This window comes from Lycium barbarum, chromosome 1 (genome assembly GCF_019175385.1).
Source record: "Lycium barbarum isolate Lr01 chromosome 1, ASM1917538v2, whole genome shotgun sequence".
Taxonomy (NCBI): domain Eukaryota; kingdom Viridiplantae; phylum Streptophyta; class Magnoliopsida; order Solanales; family Solanaceae; genus Lycium; species Lycium barbarum.
The window spans coordinates 10,752,150-10,771,614 of record NC_083337.1 but is presented as its reverse complement, the minus strand read 5'-3'; the positions used below and the strand labels follow the sequence as shown (position 1 = coordinate 10,771,614).

The window sequence follows — 19,465 nt, the reverse complement described above, 5'->3', positions numbered from 1 at the left end:
TTTACATTTTAATATTACAAAATAATATATTAAAAGTGCTACTTTAAAGTGTCATTGAAATGGTCCATTACCACGTCCATTACCACGTTAAGTTCATGGAAGAATGTGCAGTTTACTTCTTTTGAAACTCCTTTCTCCATTTATCACAATTAATCTCTTCAGTTAATGGCCATAATAGGCAAAAGTGATTTCGCACATTACTTGGCTGAATGTGGCCATTACTTCTTTTGAAACTCTTATCTCTCCATTATCTCATTTACTCTCCACATTCTCATCTTTTTAATACACTATTATTCCACCTCTTCATCAATTCATTACAAGGATAATATTTTTCTACTATAAATAGTTTGTTATCCTTACCTTATAAAGAGAGAAAAACAAAATTTGGAGAGTTCTTGAAAAGTGAAAAAAAAAGAGTTTATTAGTTGAAGGAAGGTGTTCTTCTTTTTGGTGGAGCTTTGGACTCAACATCTTGTCCAGAGTTTGTTGAGTTGTACGACGTGATCGGGCTGTTGTATCCTGGAGGGGACAAGTCAGAAAGATTACTGCTGGACCAGTAGATTTGCTGCAGTGGGCTTGAATCTCCTTAAAGAGAGCGAGATATCCGCGCCTCAGCCGAAGATATTTTTATTTCTTCATTTTAATTTTCGATTGTAATTGTTATTTCTTTATATTATCACCAACAATTTTAAGGAGATTCAAATGGCTACAATTGAAAAATTCGCGGATGTCAAAGTGGGAGATCTTAACAAGCCATTTCGGTTCAACGGTACTAATTTTAAGAGATGGAAGCATAAAATACTATTCTACTTAAGTCTTCTCAATGTTTCTTATGTGTTAACTGAGAAGAATCCAAACAAAGTAGATAACTCTTCCATGAATGATGAAGAACTTATTTCTCTTCAAGAAAAAATTGAAAAGTATGATAAGGATTCTTACAAGTGTCGGTATTATCTTCTAAATTGTCTATTAGATAATTTTTATGATTATTATGATAGAACTTACTCAACTGCAAAGAAAATTTGGAAAGCATTGTCGAGTAAATATGATACCGAAGAGGCTGGAGCAAAAAATATGCTGCTAGTAGATTTTTTTTGTTTCCAAATGGTGGACAACAAATCAGTGGTAGAACAAGCTCAAGACTTTATAATGATCGTTGGAGAGCTAAGGTCCGAGGAGATAAAAATTGGAGATGACCTTATTGTTTGTGGCATAATAGATAAACTTCCACCTTCAGGGAAGGAATTTCAAAAAACTATGCGACACAAACAAAAGGAAACTTCACTTGAGATGTTGATTATGCAAATCCGCATGGAAGAAGAGGCAAGGGGCCAAGATGCAGTTTTGCAAACGGAAGAAAGAAACTTACAACCCGTCACAAACAAGGTAAATTTAATTACTTCAAATAATGCTGCTCCTAATGCTAACAAAAATACCTCTATGAAGCCTAAGAAGAAAATATTCAAGAAAAATAATGGTAGACCTCCATAGAAAAATAATGATGGTACTAACCAAACACAAAATCAACAAGCACAAAATGGCGGACCATGTTTTGTCTGTCGCAAGAGTGGGCGAATTGCTCGATTTTGCAAGTTTCGGAAATGTGGTCCTACACCTCAGGCGAATGTTACCGAAGAGCCACTTGCGGCGGTGATAACAGACATAAATATGGTTGAAAATGTTGATGGATGGTGGGCTAATTCTGGTGCAAACTGTCATGTCTGCTATGACAAAGATTGGTTCAAAGTATATACTCCATTTGAGGAGCCCAAAACCATCATGCTTGGTGATTCACACACTACTCAAGTGCTTGGAAAGGGAGATGTCGAGTTGAGCTTTACCTCAGGAAGGGTGTTATCATTAAAAGATGTACTTTTTACTCCTTCTATGAGAAAAAATTTGATGTCTAGTTTTCTTCTTAATAAGGCAGGCTTCAAACAAATTATTGAGTCTGACCAATACGTAATAGTGAAAAAAGGTATTTTTGGGGGAAAAGGGTATGCTTGTGATGGGATGTTCAAGTTGAATGTTGAGATGAATAAAGTTACTAGTTCTGTTTACATGCTTTCTTCTACTAATCTTTGGCATGCTCGTTTGTGTCATACTAATAATCATTATATGGGAATCATGAGTAGTTTAGGATTAATCCCAATGATTAAAAAGGATTTTGAAAAATGTGAGGCTTGTAGTAAAGCCAAAATCACAAAAAGGCCTCATTTTCAAGTTGAAAGAAAAACTAAATTGTTAGAGTTAGTTCATACTGATATTTGTGAACTTGGAGGAATTTTAACTCGTGGAGGAAATAGATATTTTATCACTTTTATTGATGATTTTTCTAAGTATTCATATGTTTTCTTGATGAAAAATAAAAGTGATGCTTTTGAAAATTTTAAAATTTATCTCCATGCAATTGAAAATCGTTTGGTAGAAAAATAAAAAGAATTAGAAGTGATAGAGGCCGTGAAGATGAGTCTAATGAGTTTAATTCTTTTGTTAGATCATTAGGAATAATCCATGAAACTATTTCACCTTATTCTCCTACGTCTAATGGTGTGGCGGAGAGAAAAAAATAGAACTTTGGTTGAGTTAACAAATGACATGCTTATTGAGTCTAGTGCACCTTCAAATTTTTGGAGTGATGCTATTTTAACTGCTTGTTATGTGTTGAATCGTGTGCCTCATAATTAACACCATTTGAATTGTGGAAAGGTCACAAGACAAATTTGGGATATCTAAGAGTTTTGGATTGTCTAGCTTATGTAAGGCTAATGGATCCCAAATTTTCTAAGTTGGGTAAAAAAGTTACTACTTGTGCTTTTCTTGGTTATGCTTCAAATAGTACAGCCTATAGATTTTTTGGTCTTGAAGATAGTATAATAATAGAATCGGGTGATGCTATTTTTCATGAAAATAAATTTCCATTTGATTCTAAAAATAGTGGGGGTCATAGGACTGAAGAAAATATTTTATCACTACCTAGTTCTTCTACTTCTGTTTTGAAAATAAAGAAAATGATGATTTTGAAATACGAAGAATTAAAAGAGCTAGAGTAGAAAAAGATTTTGATCCTGATTTTTATGTTTTTAATGTTGGAGATGTCCCTCTCACTTTACAAGAAGCTTTATCTTCACATGATGCTATTTTTTGGAAAGAGGCTGTAAATGATGAAATGGAATCACTTATTTCCAATAAAACTTGGAAGTTAGTTGATTTACCACCGGTTGTAAAACAATTGGGTGTAAATGGGTCCTTAGAAAAAATTTAAACTGGATGGTCCTGTTGATAAATACAAGGCTAGGCTAGTTGCTAAAGGTTTTAAAAAACTAGAAGGCCTAGAATTTTTTGATACTTTTTCGCCGGTAACTAGAATTACATCCATAAGGCTTTTAATTGCTATTGGTGAAATTTTTAATTTGCATATTCATCAAATGGATGTGAAAACTGCTTTTTTAAATGGGGACCTAAATGAGAAAATTTATATGGAACAATCCGAAGGTTTTGTTGAAGCATGCCAAGAAAGCAAAAGTATGTAAACTTACAAAATCCATATATGGCTTGAAACAGGCACCAAAGTAATGGCATGAGAAATTTGATTCCTGCATGATTGAGAATGGTTTTACAACAAACGAGTGTGATAAGTGCATCTATCATAAGTCTTGGAATAATTCACATGTTATTGTTTGCCTATATGTTGATGATTTATTGATCTTTGGCTCAAACATGAATGTTATTGGTGAAACTAAAAATATTCTTAGAAGCCATTTTGACATGAAAGATCTTGTTGAGGCAAATTTTATTCTTGGAATAAAAATTACTAAAACATGTGATGGAATTTTCCATGACCAGTCACATTATGTTGAGAAAATTTTGAAAAAATATAACTTTCTTGATTGCAAGCATGTTGTAACTCCTTTTGATTCAATTGTTCACTTGTTTCCCGTTCAATGTGAAAATGAAGTGATAAATCAAAAGGAATATGCTAGCTTAATTGGAAGTTTGAGATATGTGACTAATTGCACTAGGCCTGATATTGCGTATGCAGTTGGAGTACTTAACAGGTTTACAAGCAAGCCAGGTAATGAACATTGGCATGCCATAACGAGAGTTATGAAATATTTAGTTGGTACAAAATCTTATGGCTTGTTTTATAAAAAATATCCTGCTGTACTTGAAGGATTTTCTTATGCAGATTGGAACACTTTGTCTGGTGATTCCTGTTCTACCATTGGTTATATTTTTATGTTGGTAGGTGGTGCTATTTGTTGGAAATCAAAAAAGCAAACTATTATTGCTAACTCTACCATGGAGGCTGAACTAATTGCTTTAGCTTCAGCTAGTGAAGAAGCGAATTGGTTAAGAGATTTATTGTTTCAAATTCCTTATTTTGAAAAATCAATTCCTCCTATTTTAATTCATTGTGATAGCACCGCTGCGATTGGTAGAGTCCAAAATGTTATTATAACAGTAAATCTACACCTACAAGGAGAAAACATAGTACTGTGAGATCCTATTTGACAAGTGGTACCATCAATGTTGATTATGTCAAATCATGTGATAATCTTACAGATCCACTAACCAAGGCCTTGGAAAGAGAAAGGGTCTGGAGCACATCGAGGGAGATGAGATTGAAGCTCATAAATTCATAAGTCGTATATGAGGAAACCCAACCTGGAGACTAGAGATCCTATAACCAGGTTCAAGGGGAAAAACGAATCATATGATGACCTCTTATGAAAAATGCACTATTTTATTTATTCCCTCCCTATGGTGTGAGTGCATTATTCTATAACAGTTTGTGGAGGTTGGGTTTATAAACTCTTAATGATATTCTGTAGCTCGTATGAGTGGGGTGTTAAGTTACAGAAGCACCCTTGACAGATTTCACCTATGTGAGTGTGGAAGTAGGCCGCTTCCTATGAGAATTGGGCTCATTCTCAAAAGCACTCATGAAACCGGGATAGCACAAGGCCATAATGTGCTGGTTGTGAAAGCTCATGTCAACATCTTGATTATTATGTGTGAGCAATAATTCTTTATTTCCTTTAAGCAGTCATAGTTCAAGTCTGAGACCACTACGGCTCTGGAGTAAAGATTATTGTTTTACTAAGTGGAGGTTCAATGCAGAGCACACCTTCATTACGCATAATAATTCACCTTCAGCTGGTAAACTCTCTTATTAATATTAAAATGAGTGGGGGATTGAAGGATTTGCATTTTAATATTACATCATAATATATTAAAAGTGCTGCTTTAAAGTGTCATTGAAATGGTCCATTACCACGTTCAGTTCATGGAAGAATGTGGAGTTTAATTCTTTTGAAACTCCTTTCTCCATTTATCACAATAAATCTCTTTAGTTAATGGCCATAATAGGCAAAAGTGATCTCTCACGTTACTTGGCTTAATGTGGCCATTACTTCTTTTGAAACTCTCATCTCCCCATTATCTCATTTACTCTCCACATTCTCATCTTTTTAATACACCATTATTCCTTCTCTTCATCAATTCATTACAAGGATAATATTTTTCTACTATAAATAGTTTGTTATCCTTACCTTATGAAGAAAGAAAAAATATATATTTTGGAGAGTTCCTGAAAAGTGAAAAAAAAAGAGTTTATTAGTTGAAGGAAGGTGTTCTTCTTTTTGGTGGAGCTTTGGACTCAACATCTTGTCCAGAGTTTGTTGAGTTGTACGACGTGATCGGGCTGTTGTATCCTGGAGGGGATAAGTCAGAAAGATTATTGCTGGACCGGTAGATTTGCTGCAGTGGGCTTGAATCTCCTTAAAGAGAGCGAGATACCTGCGCCTCAGCTGAAGATATTTTTATTTCTTCATTTTAATTTTCAATTGTAATTGTAATTTCTTTATATTATCACCAACAATTGCCACCATAATACTATACCTCTAAAAGCAATAATTTTATACGAGGAATAATGAACTCAATCACTTGCAGGTGTTATTCTTCAGTTTTTTGTTGAGTTTTATTATGCGGAGGTACTCAAATTGAATCAGTAAACATTTAGTTATTTCTAATGATGCACATTAATAGTTCAACCTACACTCAGAGTAGCGCATTTTCCATTTTATAGGAATTTTTGTACTAAAAATAATGGTATCTCCTCTCACTGGCCCATAGTATATGAGATAAATCCATGCATTTAAATTAGGGTCAGTATTTCGAAAATTGATTTTACGGTATTGAACATTATGAAAGGTATATGTTCAAGTGAAAGGAGGGAATAAGAGGGAGTAACCCAATTAGCTTTGGATCTAGCCAAAACAATTTAGATTTCATTCTTAAAAGTTATTTGCTTTGTGAAGGGAAAAAAATAAGTGAAACTTACATAAACATCTACCTTTTAATAGCTTCTAACACTTTATAGCTACCTTTTCTATATTTACAAATCGTAGCTAGTTTTTGTTGTATTCGGTTGTATTTCGCGTTTTTGAAATACAAAATCCGACAGATTTCGCATTTTTGAAATACATTGAAATACAAAATCTGGCAGAGTAAAAATAGGCTGTATTTATGGAACAGATTCTCTTCTTTCATTTTAAATGGTAAGTTAAATTAAATCAACCATGTATCACGCACGCATAACTGTTGAAGTTCCATAACAACCCACGTTTCTCTCTTCAAATTACTCTATTCCAAACTTTTAGAAATACTTCCAAATACAAAAAAATATACACTGGAATACAATGAAATATGGTTGATTGTTTAAAAAATATAAAATTGTAGTATGCGTACATACAATGGAATACAATGAAATATATCAGAAACTGTTTCATAAATTAGAAATACATTAAAATACAACGAAATATACTGAAACAGTACACTGAAATATACTGAAACGTTTTATCAAACACTTGGTGAGCATGAAGCTCCACAACTCTCATCAGAGGTGGATTATGCGTTGGATTCATGCCGAAGGGGCGGTAGAATAGCACCGTTATCAATGAGAGAAGAGATTCAACAATTATTAACGAAAAACATAGAGCAATTCGATCAAAATAGCAGTTTAATGGTGGACGGGCGTTGGAATTTTGAGGGCGTGTTGATACACTACACTTTCTTCGCCTTCACTACTATCCTTACAGTAGAAATCCCATGCCCGGTGAACCACCGCTGCCGTCGCGGAGAAGAAGTGGCAGTGTCGGAAAAGTAAGGAACAAACCAAACAAGATCAAGATCCTTCAATGGATTCATCAAAGAAAATCCCTTCAGAGAATCTCCAACTTCCACACTAACCACAGATTCACCAAAAATCCAAGAAGAAGAGAAAGTTGACAACTTTGAGAACATTTCTTCTTTTTCGTCAAATTCTTCTACTTCATCTGCTTCTTTTGGCTCAATGAAAATCAAGAAGAAAACAGATGACCATGTTAAAGAAAATGGAGAATAAAATAGTACTCAGAGTTCGGAAAAAACGTCAAAAAACCCGAAATTGAACAAGAGTAGAAGCTATTCAAATGGGGCTTCAAGTATATATTTTTAGGAATTTGATAACTTGTGGGGCTGTGGATACTGATGAATTTGGAATTGTTCCACTTAGAAAAAATAAGACTTCACAGATCTCATAGATCTGGGGCCAGCCAAGGGAAGTAGATCTCACAGATCTGGGGGCAGGAGAGGGAACGGAGAGAGAGAAAGAGAAGGGTGAGGGAGAAATAGATTTAAGAGGTGAGAGAAAACCAATTTAAAAGAGAAACCTGTGAAATACAGAACACTAGTTATGATGTGTAATTTAAGAAAATATTTTAGTTATGAACAATAAATAAAATAAAAAGTAGTTACTATTCATAAATAGGTCTTAGAAGTAGCTATGACAAGTAAATTTTCCAAAAAATAACTTACCTTGACATCATCCACATCAATATTGAGAAACAATATATCTTGGTAAGTAGAAGCCGACTCCTCCATAAAGGGGTTCATCGCCACGGAGGGAATAGACCAAATAGCCGTAAAATGTGCCACAATCTACAACATACCCATTTTCATTATTTGAAACTAACTTGTATATCAAAATCAACACAATGGTTACATAAGCTTTAAATTAGTTAATTTAGTGAACTGACCATAACCTAAATGCTTGTTTATTTTCCCTTTAAAAAAAATAAATAGGGAAAAAGACACTACCTAGCCATCAAAAATTTTAATGGCTCATGTTTGGGCTTAATGCCGCAAATTGGCCTTTCGGCCCAAACTATTGACAAGTGCTAGCCCAACAGCCCAATCACTATAAGAGGACAGACTTAAATATAAAAAAAGTCGTTGCATATACTGTTGTTGCTAAACGTTTTTTGTGACGAATCCAGGGAATCACCACAAGAACTACACATTTTGTGGCGACTAAGCTTGCCACAAAAAGGAAACAAATATGCGACGAAAAAAAATCGTATTGAGCCTTCAAAAAATATCCCAAAACATGTATAATATGTCTATAATTAGTACGTATACGTTGATTATACATTTATTAAACACAAATAATACAACAATGATACAGTTTCTAAACACATGTTGTAGGAATACATATTCTATACAACAATGATGTTTTTTCTATACAACAATGATATAGTTCTATACATATACTGAAATTAGTTAGAAAAAGGCTACGACATGCAATTAGTTTCCATAGGCTAAAAATATCTTTTAAGCTTCATGAACCATCCGGTTGTCAATAGTCTGGGCCGGATGGCCATTTGTGTCCTTTCCTCATAAAATTAAGGACCTAAACCTTTGGTCTCCAATAAGCGATGGCCAAGGTGGAGGGATGGGCCTTTTGGAGTCCGCAGCAGAAAGAGCTATCTTGTGAGACGACGTGAAAGAAGAAACTATCGCTGGAATAGAATCAGGGTTAAATGTTTATGATATTTGGATTAATGTTATTCATTAATATTTTATTTTAAAATTTTATCTCATATGTGTTTACGTTATGTGTCTGCGAATTTCTATATGATGGAAGTTTTTCTATAATTGATCTAGCTAAATATAATAACCATTAATCATTTTCAAGGATTTACATTTTCTTAAATTTTTATTTTATAATTTAATAATATTTATTTTATTTTTTGAAGTGTATACTTATTAATATAGGTCATACGCAAAGCGTGTACTCTAAAACTAGTTTCATTATTAGTGTAGTTAATAATTATATAAAAATAAAAGTTAGATATGATAATAACAAGCTGAGCATCCAAGGTTGGTGACGAGTTCAATTTACGAGAGATATTAATAAATATTAAAGGCCTTATGAAATATTACTGTAATTGTTTTCGTGTATTGCATATATATGTCGTTTAAGTGGACACTAGTGGATATTAGAAGCCTTATGATTAGTGATTTAGGCCAATTAATATGTTGATTTTTCGATAAGAATATCACAAATACTGTTTTTTATTTTTTATTTTTTTTACTTATTCGAAAATATGCACTTAAAGAAATGCAATTTTTTCCCGAACATATTTGAGCCCTATGATTTATGAGAAATATTAACATTTATTTATTTTTAAATTTTTCAATATATGAAATACAGAAAATTGTTTTGTTCTATCCAAAAATAAAAAAATAAAATGGGAAAAGGAAAAAGAAAGAAGTGGCTAGATTATGGACTATGGTCTCAGGTCTTCTACTCAAGTTTTCAGTTTGTGAACTATTCTACAAACAAAGTTAAAAGACAATTAATTACGCAGGAAGTGAATTGGTATGCGATTGTGTGAACCTTTATCTATATCTATATCTATCTATATAAAATAGGAGAGGTATAAGCAATGTGATAAAGCCCAGTGGCAAGCTAATAACAAGCTACTTGGCAATTTTAGGACAAAGTTAATCAAAATTAGGACCAAGTCTTTTACTAATAATTTTTATCAAATTCCAAAATTGAAAAATAATTTTATGAGAAACAAACTTTTGAATTTTTTAAGGAAGCTATAATTATCCGCATTTAGCAAGCCATATACTTTATCCTTAACAATATCACATTAACGGGCTTTTTCAAATTCAAACATATCTGTTAAGAAAAAGTTTATTTATTAAACCAATCCACATTAATTTAAAATAAAAATGTGCTAAACTTATCCGTAGCAATATCGTGATAAAGGGACTAATCAAACTCAAAGATATCTTTTTAAAAAATTGTTATTATGAAAAAAATAAAACATTAAATTTAAATCATTAAAAGAATGAATTATAAGTTGAATTACATATTTGATGAATTTAGAGAAAAGAGTTTTAACTTGAATTAAGTTTGTAAGATAAAAAAAATACTCGATTAAGATTAATTCCATATTTGATGAAACGAGAGAAAAGAGTTTTAACTTGAATTAAGTTTGAAAGATAAAAATACTCGATTGAGACTAGAAATGAATTTGAATAAGAAGATAAATTTTTTGAAATCGAATTGAAAGATAAAAACTAACAGCACTAAATTCCTTTTTTTTTAAAAAATAATAATAATAATTTAAACAGTGGTTTGGATGAATGAAGTGACATAATTATTTGACAATGAACAAACTGATAAAAAAGTATCTGTAATTTGAATTAATTAAAATAATTTTGAATCTGAATTGAGGATAAAATATCTTTCAGAGGATAAACCTCAAAATTTTCTCGGTAGATATAGAATCGCAACGTAACCTTATGACTTTGGAGGACTAATAAGATAGAAATAAGTATTAATTTTTCCTAATTTCCTGTTTCTTTCTTTCTCTTTCTATGTAAAGAAATATTCTAATTATTATTCATTAATTAAACAAATTAGTGAAATACGCATGTAGGTGCTCTTTATCCCCATATATATATTTTTTATTTGATAAAATTAGCCATAATCCTTGATATAAGATAAGGATTACTATGATCTTAAAACCATATCTTTTCAAATAAGCTTATCAATTGGTATGATTTTCAAATTTGAATTTCTACATCTTATACATACACCCCTCCAATAACACATAAATCAATATATGTTACTGCTCTTGCCAGCATACTTATTTCAAGAGTTGTTTCTTCTCCCTCTTTTTGTTGATGATTATTAGCTCTATTTATTTATAATTATCAAGTTTTTCTGTATTGGACTTTATGTTGCAGGTTCTGGCCGGGGAGCAAATACATATCAAGTGAAGAAGATGATTTGCAAGTTCAAAATATCATGTGTTATCAGAAGAAAAAGCAAAACCATGGAGATTGAAGAAATCAAAACCAAATATTGCATGAGCCTCTGAAATATGAGCCATTCAGTTATTTGGTAGCACTTGGAGGAATTTTTCTAGAGGCCTACCTTTATTCGATAGATATGGTAAATATCACCGTATGCACATAATATTAGATATTCTTTTTGCTTCATTTATTTAGAATTTTTATTACATATACACACACGCTATTGATGTGTACTATAAAAAGGACAATCCAATGCACACAACATTTGCATTAGAAGGATCGGGATAAGGGTCGCACGCAAAGGTACGATGTCGTTGATGTGCACTGTATATTGTTGGAATTGTGGTGCATTACATTGTGAGAAGAGGCATATATTTGTTCAAAATGTTGGATTGATTCGAAGGAATCAAGTAGATTGGGCTCATTGGCTGGGGTTCTCAAATTTAATTTTTTTGGTTTTGATTTTATCAAGTTGATTCAATTTGAATATTTGTAGGATGATAAAATTAAGAGAGTAAAATGCAATGTGAAGTTAATGCGAATTGGTGTGTCAGATCTAAAACAGATAATAATTATAACATATTCTTTGGTCTTGATTTTGAAATATAAACTTTTTAAATTGAGTGTAGCATGTTTTTATTTAATTGAAAATAATATTTGTGAATAGTGATTATAAAAATTAGATATCAGAACTGTTTTTTTCTAACTTAAAAAAGTGTGGAGTCATTTTAACAATTTTTAATTTATTTTTCACGTGCAGAAAGATATTAGCAATTGACTTATAAAGAAAAAAAAGATGATCTCCACAAGACTGAAATCTTAAAAATGGAAGCAATTAAATCTGATATGATATTATAAATTAGATATGAGTATTAATTTATTAGCTAGGATTAGTTCTTTTTTTTTTTAAATATCGGCGGCGCATTTTGCGGGGTACTAATTAATTTATTTTAAAATAAATAAATAAATAAGGATAGACTACTAAATTTGAGATGAGAAATTTTTATAAAGAAATTATGATAAAAAAAAAACTCTTTCTATTTATAAGATCACATAATTGAGGTAGTAAAAGCTAAAGCTAAAAACAAAATAAATAAATTTGATACATTCTGATATTAGTGGTGTGTGTGTGTGTGGGGGGGGGGGGGTAATAAGAAGGATAATAAGTAAAAAAATAAAATGTTTGATTTTTTTTTTTTTTAAAGTCAATATAATCTGATGTGATTAAGTAAGCAAAATCACAATTATATGGGATTGGTCTTTTGATTCTTCCGCGCATCGCGCGGGTACGGATACTAGTCTATATATATATAAAAAAAGAGAAGTACAAGCAATGTGGTTAAACCAAGTGGCAAGCTAATAACAAGCCACTTGGCAATTTTAAGACAAACATAGTAAGCATTGTAATAATTTCTAAAATTGTTCAATTTAAATTGAAAGATACAATAGAAATACTTGATATTCAAAGGATTAAGCTTTTGAAATTTGAAATTTACAGAGATAATTTTCATTAGTTTATAATTTAGAATTAGAGATAGTGACCTCTATTATACCCCATTTTAACCGGGTTGAAGCGGAGTACAACATATTGGTGATTCCTATTTTTGCTTATTTTAAGGAGTCGCCACCTAATTAAATTTAACGGTGAATTAGGACACCCAGATGTTAACTAAGGTAAAGTTAAAACTAAACCTCTGTTAATAGTCTGCTTAACCAATGTGATTCTAGGTAAGAGCTCTATATTATCCTAAAGGGAAGGGGTTAGGCATCCTTTAGAATCCGTTAACTACGGTTATCCGGCCAAACTTAGGTGAGTTAATTAGGGCTAAAGATGCAAATATAATATTTAAAATTAACAAAAATAGCTTATAGATACTACTAAAGTTTTAAAGGAGATATAAATGTTGTTTCAGAGAAAATACAATGGTTTGTATAAAAGAAGATCTTAAATGCCATTTCGAATAAAAACTTATAAAAGTTACTAAAGCTCTAAGTGATAATGCTTTTGAAAACAAGATTTTGCATAGAATATATAAATAGACGAAAACACGAGTTTTTGTGCAATGTTTTAATAAATATTTGAAACAACTCAAAATGATAAGATGTTAATTGATTTTATGATTTAAGAGCAAACATATAGAAAAAAACAACTTATGTGAGCTTTCTTTGTCCTTTTATTAACTATGCTTAAAAAATATGCGTAATTGGCTCAAAACTTAAAGAATTATATAAAATATATTTGAGCTTATATTTGCGTATTAGTGACGTTTTGGAAATATGACTTCCCTTTACTTGAAGTATATATAGTTACGTTATTTGCAAATCAATTATTCTAATGAAAATAAATATTGCAGATGCTATAAATAGTTTTGACGAAAACCAAGGAGGAAATGAATCTTATGGAATTAATTATTGGTTCACCTTAAATTAACTAACCATTACCAAAACTAAACCCCATTAATTTCGCTAAGGTTTTATCTTAAACTAAGAAAACGAAAAAAGACAAACAAAGAGTTAGTTGTATAGTACAAATTAATATGCATAAAATAAGAAGAAGAATAGATAATTTAAATGGGTTCAGCCCATTTGAAAAAAATGCTGCAATCGGGCATGGGCTCAGCGCCCCCCCCCCCCCCCCCCCCCCCCCCCCCCCCTTTTTGAGTTGCTACAGTCTGTTTTGCTGTTGTTGGGCCTCGGCCCAGCAGAAATTTGGGCCTCGAACACGGAGAAGATTCTGTTGGGCTTTTAGCCCAACACCGAATATGGCCGAAGAACGAGTCTCTCGGACTCGTATGTGGTGATCATGCAAAAATGAAAAGAAAAGGATTAGCATGTAATCAGCGAATGCTAAACATATATATATTGTAAGTTCCCAAAAACAAACCAATATTTACAACATATTATTACTTGCACAAATACATATTTTGCTGATCTGACGGCATGATAGTGAATGATACTTGAAAATTTAATATCTAACTCAATAGCAATTTCGCTGGCTTCAGTTTTCTAAACTGAGGAAAATATGGGCCTTATGTATTCTGCCAATCTTAGTCGTATACATGATATTCCTAAGATATGTACACCTGGATGCATATATCACATGTATATCAAGTGTATGCCCCTTGCCTTAACAAAATTGAAATACTTATAAGTATATTGAGGATATTCCCAAACAATCACCATACAACAGCCAATGCGAAACACAGAATCAACTCATGTTTTGAAATATTTCAACTGGCTATGCCGATATGCACGAGATTCCTTGTCGGATCTCACTCTCAAGTTCATAAGTAGCAATTTCAACATATGTTATTTATAAGATGAGAAGTTATTCCATTTTTTGACATATGAATGGGATGAGGACTGTTTTCCAGATTTTTTATCTTGAGCAAAACAACCAAAGCTAAAAAATGTATACTTAAATACACCCTGAAAAAGAAGATATCAAACTATGGAACCCCTTTATATAAACAGGTTTGAGATTTCTGCATGTGTTTGAATGCATAAAGAGACGACCAAACAACCCCCAAACAGGTTCTCAACAAAAAGAAAAAAAAGAACTAAAACACATTCAATTCATAGAAAAGGGTTCATATCACCCTTGGATATTCAAACAAGCATTCAAACAGCAAGTCATTTTTAAAGGAAAAAAATATGCAAGCATATATAATTACGTGAAGGCACATACTAGCAATCGAAATTCATGCATATTGAGTACATGTTGGTGATTTGAGGATGGCATGCTGAGGCTGCTGAGGACAGGCATGAGGGATGAGCTTATGCTAGTGCCAAACATTATATAGAACTCTTATATTTGAGCAAGGTAAACAAACTTTCTCAATCTTGTTAGAGACAACAAACATAGAAATTCTGAATCGAGGCTCAATCCTAGCAGTCATCTGACTTCGCATAACTTAATGTTATCACTGGAACTGGAGATATGCTTTCTACACTTAAGGGGGCAAAAAGGAAAGATGTGCAAATGGGCATAAGTGGTCAAAAGGGCATACAAAACATGCTCAAACAAACACATATGTAAACTAAACAGCTATGCCCAGTACCAATGCATTACAGACCACCATATATTTCAAATGAGTTCACTAGCACACTCTTAACAATTTAGGATCACTTTGGGGTTAAGCTTTTATCTAAGCATATCTTCAAATTGGCATAAGAAAAAACAAGCAAGGAATATCTATTAAGGGATTAAGACACATGACTCAGCACAAAACAACTCAAAACAGTTTCTACATCAGACTTAAATGAATACCAATATCAGACAGTCATGCTAGAGTTTCAGCACCACTTCAAATTAATTTACATGCAAAGACACCACATCTATCCTGGCAACAGAACAACAACAAACAATAGCAAAACCAGGCTTTAAGCGAACGATAGGCAGGAACTAGACCAACATGTACCTTGCAGCCAGACTACGTAAAAAAAAAGCAAACATCTGAATCTTGCTATACAATAGCTAATCGATTAATCATAACAAGAACATCACACAAATCATGATGAACTAAAGAAAAACCAATATATAAATGCTTAATACAGGCAGACTAGAGCCAACATAATTTTTGAGGCATATTTGACTAAACCAGCTAAAAAAAAAAAACAACTAGATCATTTTTAATATCTTAGGGTATAATAACACATAAGACATATTTGACTGCATAAAACTAAACTAAGCTAATATATAGGATTCGATAAATTAAGCTGGGACTAACATATAAAACAGGCTTAACTATTAAACTAAACTAACACAGGAAAACATGTTTTTGCTAACTAAGCTGGCACATAAACACATATGCATACAGGTAACTAAAAAAGGGAAAATATGAAATGAATAGACAAGGGAGTTGCGGACCTTCTTCAGGTGCAACGAAATGGAGCCTCGAGCCTTCGATCAACCTCGAAACGACACAAAACTCCGAGCTCTCGATTCTCAGACTCGAAACAGTGAAACTTAGTAGCTTTTCAAAGGGTTTGAAGGAATTGGTAGGATTCGATTTTGAGGTGTTTTATGGTTCAAGAACCTCTTTTTTTTTTCAGGGGGGTTTTCCGATTTCTCTCTAAAATCCTCAGTACTTGGAGAGTTTTAAAAAAAAATCCAGATTCTGTGGGGTTTTTTTTTCGGTCCAAGAAGCCGCCGTTCTTTCGAATCTCTCCCCTTTCTTTATAGTTGTTTGAAGGAGGCGAGAGAGGGAAGAGCGTGGGGAACAGGAAGGTGTGGGGGGTGACAGTGGCGTGGGGGGGACAAGGCGAAGTGGGGGTGGCAGGGAGGAATGGCAGAGGTGAGCGTGGGAGAGAGGTGTTTGTGTCGGGTGAAGGGGTGTGGCGGCTCAGGAGATGAAGAAGGGAGGGAGTGAAAGAGAAAAGAGGTAGGGTAAAATAAGGGGATTGGACCGGACCGGGTCGGGTAAAAGTAGAATTGGGCTGGACCGTTGGGAAAATAGGTAATGGGCTGGTTATTTGGTCCGAAATGTTTATGAGTTGATTGGGCTTTGATTTGGGTCAGATAAATCAAAATACGGACTGAGTGCAAGAAATAGTTTTGGCTCCTGAATTTAAATAAAAGACCCATTTTAATTAACCATATGCTGAGTGTGACAAAATTTTACCTGATACGAAATATGTAATTATTATGGCTCAGGTAATAAAATTATATGATGCTGTAATAGCCGTGCAATAATATTTTAGCAATAAATAAACGCTATCATTTAATTGCGCGAAATAAATGCGATGCGTATGCAGAAGGTGGTAAGATGTTGTAACGCAAATACTGGTAATAATAATAACAAATAATAATAATGGTGATAATAGTAATAATAATAATAATGGCAGTAGTGACGGTAGTAAAGATAGTGAAAGGATAATGAAATGCCGGTATTAATAAAAGCTAATAATTATAGTAAAAATGCAAATAATTATTTTTTTGAAGTCGTCAAAATATTGGAAACGAAAAAAATAGGTATTTCGAGGAAAGGTGGGACAAAATTGGGTGTCAACAACCTCTACACGGAGATCTAAGAAACAAAAATTTACGGCAGAGTTCATTTTTCAAAATGAACTCTTACGGTTACCTTATCTTATCCTAATGGATATTGTAAAATCCATATAGTTGAATTTTAGATAATTGTGTTTGAATATATGCGGTAATTTTTTTATCGTTTGTGTATATCTATTCTAACAAAAATGACTGCGTTTAATTTAAATTTTGGAGCATGGAGAAATTTCAAAAAATACAGTTCATTTAGATAATTAAAAGATATTACCTATGTTAAAAAACAACTTACAAAATACGTAATCATAAAAAATACAGATTGCTTATGTTTCAAAGTTTAATAAAGCCTCTTCACAGGAATTCTTTCACTTTTATTTGTATGAGTAGACTAAAATTGAAATAGCAGTTTTAAATATTATAACAAATTAGTTTATTTTGTAAAAAAAAAAAAAAAGAGAAAAAAAAACGTATGGGGAAAATGTGAAAAAATAAATAAATAAGGGTAGCAAATAATAACCAACTTTATCTTCTTCTGTTACATCCATTTTATTATTTTAAAAAAATTAATTGATATTATCGATTTCAGATATCTTTTTCAAAATCATATGCATAGATTATAAGAGAAGGGTATTTTAGAATCTTATCTTTTCTAACAAACACATGATATTGAAATTTGAATTTTAACAAATTTGAGTTGGCATGAAGATCAAATTCGTAACCTCTTATATATATATACCTCTTAACTCTTAAGTGACACAAACATCAATGTAAACTATCTTTTTTTTTTTAATTGTTAATCATTTTCAAATTTATCTCAAGAGAATTTTTTGTGATCGTTTCATTCACATAAGGTATTAATTATTTCTTTCTTTACGCACGTATATTATTTTTCCGTACACACTTAATGCAGCATAGTGGCAATAAATTTTCATTCCCGTGTTTAGACTATTTAGAGTCATATTTATGCCCTCCCTTATTCTTATAATCAAATTGCCATGCTAGCTCTGTGTAAAACTGTGGAAGGACCTCCACTTCAGTGTAAAAATTTGCAAGCTTTTTCTTAATATTTCTCTTAGGCAGGAAGACTACTTTATGCAGCATGACCACATCACATTCTTTTATCTACTCTGTTTTAGGAGGATTAGGAATTAGATTTGCAAGTATTTGAATACTTTCACTAAAATCATTTAAACTGTTAGTTTTGAAACAAAATTGGTTATAACAGAGAAGATGAAAAGTAAAGGACTTAAACAAAAGCCTAAAATTTTAGAATTTAGTGGTGTGATAACGTCCAAATCCACTCCTCAAAGAGAAAGTGTACACGGTCGTATGCAATATAATTTACCCAACTATGAGTCGGGGTCGATTCCACAGGGAACAATATACTAGGAGATTAAGAAAGTAAGGAACTTTCACTTACCAAGCTAAGCCAAACGATAGATAATATTTTGGTTTTTGAGAAAAATTATAACTAATGCGGCAATGTAAACTAACCTAGAAAGCGGGTAAAATGATCAATGGCCACAAACTTGGATACAAGGAACTCTCAAGTAACGATCCAATATATTTTATGATATTACAACTAAGAGCGGGTTTATATTAATAGATAATGGTTTCTAAAATCTCATTGAAAGTCTTCCAACCAGATCAATGAATTTCACTCTAAGCTTTTCCAAGCCTTAGAGTGTGATATCAAGCACAACCAATTGATTCTCAAGTAACTTTCCTATTCCTAGCTCAAGTTATTAGATGGGTTTAATGACCCAAATTCTTGTTAATTAATCTTTTCCAACCTAGATTTCCTCTTCCGAGCTTAATCAAAGTAAATGGGCGAGTCTTAGGGTTAGCCAATCCCTTAAGAAACATTAAAGAATAACATTAATTAAATCAACAAAGACTCACTTCAATAGCAATAAAAATCATTCAATACATAAGCATAACAAGAGTTTTAATCCAACACTTGATAGTGAATAATATCATAAACAAGATTCAAGTAATAGAATAAAATACAACACCCTTAAATATGCAATACAAAGCAAGGAATTGAAGAAAAAATTGAGAAATTTATCATTAATGAGCTCCAATCTTCTCCTCCAAAGGTGTTGTGTAAGACCATAGCTCCAAAGCTTTTGTTGAATGGCCAAAAAATGTGTTTTACAAACCCTAAAAGAGTATTTATATCATTTCAAAAACGGGAACAAAATCTGGACAATAATACCCTCGTGCACAACATGCAACTCGCATCTTGTGTCGCAGGTGCAACATGCGAGTCGCATGTTGTGCCAATTTCTCTGTCAG

The 19,465-nt window shown here is 32.4% G+C and overlaps 1 protein-coding gene across 1 annotated transcript in view; it reads right to left on the bottom strand.

Annotated features, from left to right (window-relative positions):
- LOC132609442 (thioredoxin-like protein CXXS1) overlaps positions 1-19,465 on the bottom strand; it is a gene marked incomplete at its 5' end in the record, with an annotated part of 38,941 nt that overhangs the window by 763 nt on the left and 18,713 nt on the right. The window contains one exon of the mRNA XM_060323419.1: positions 7,861-7,983. Within this exon, the coding sequence (XP_060179402.1) occupies positions 7,861-7,983 (123 nt within the window). The remainder of the gene's footprint in view (positions 1-7,860; positions 7,984-19,465) is intronic.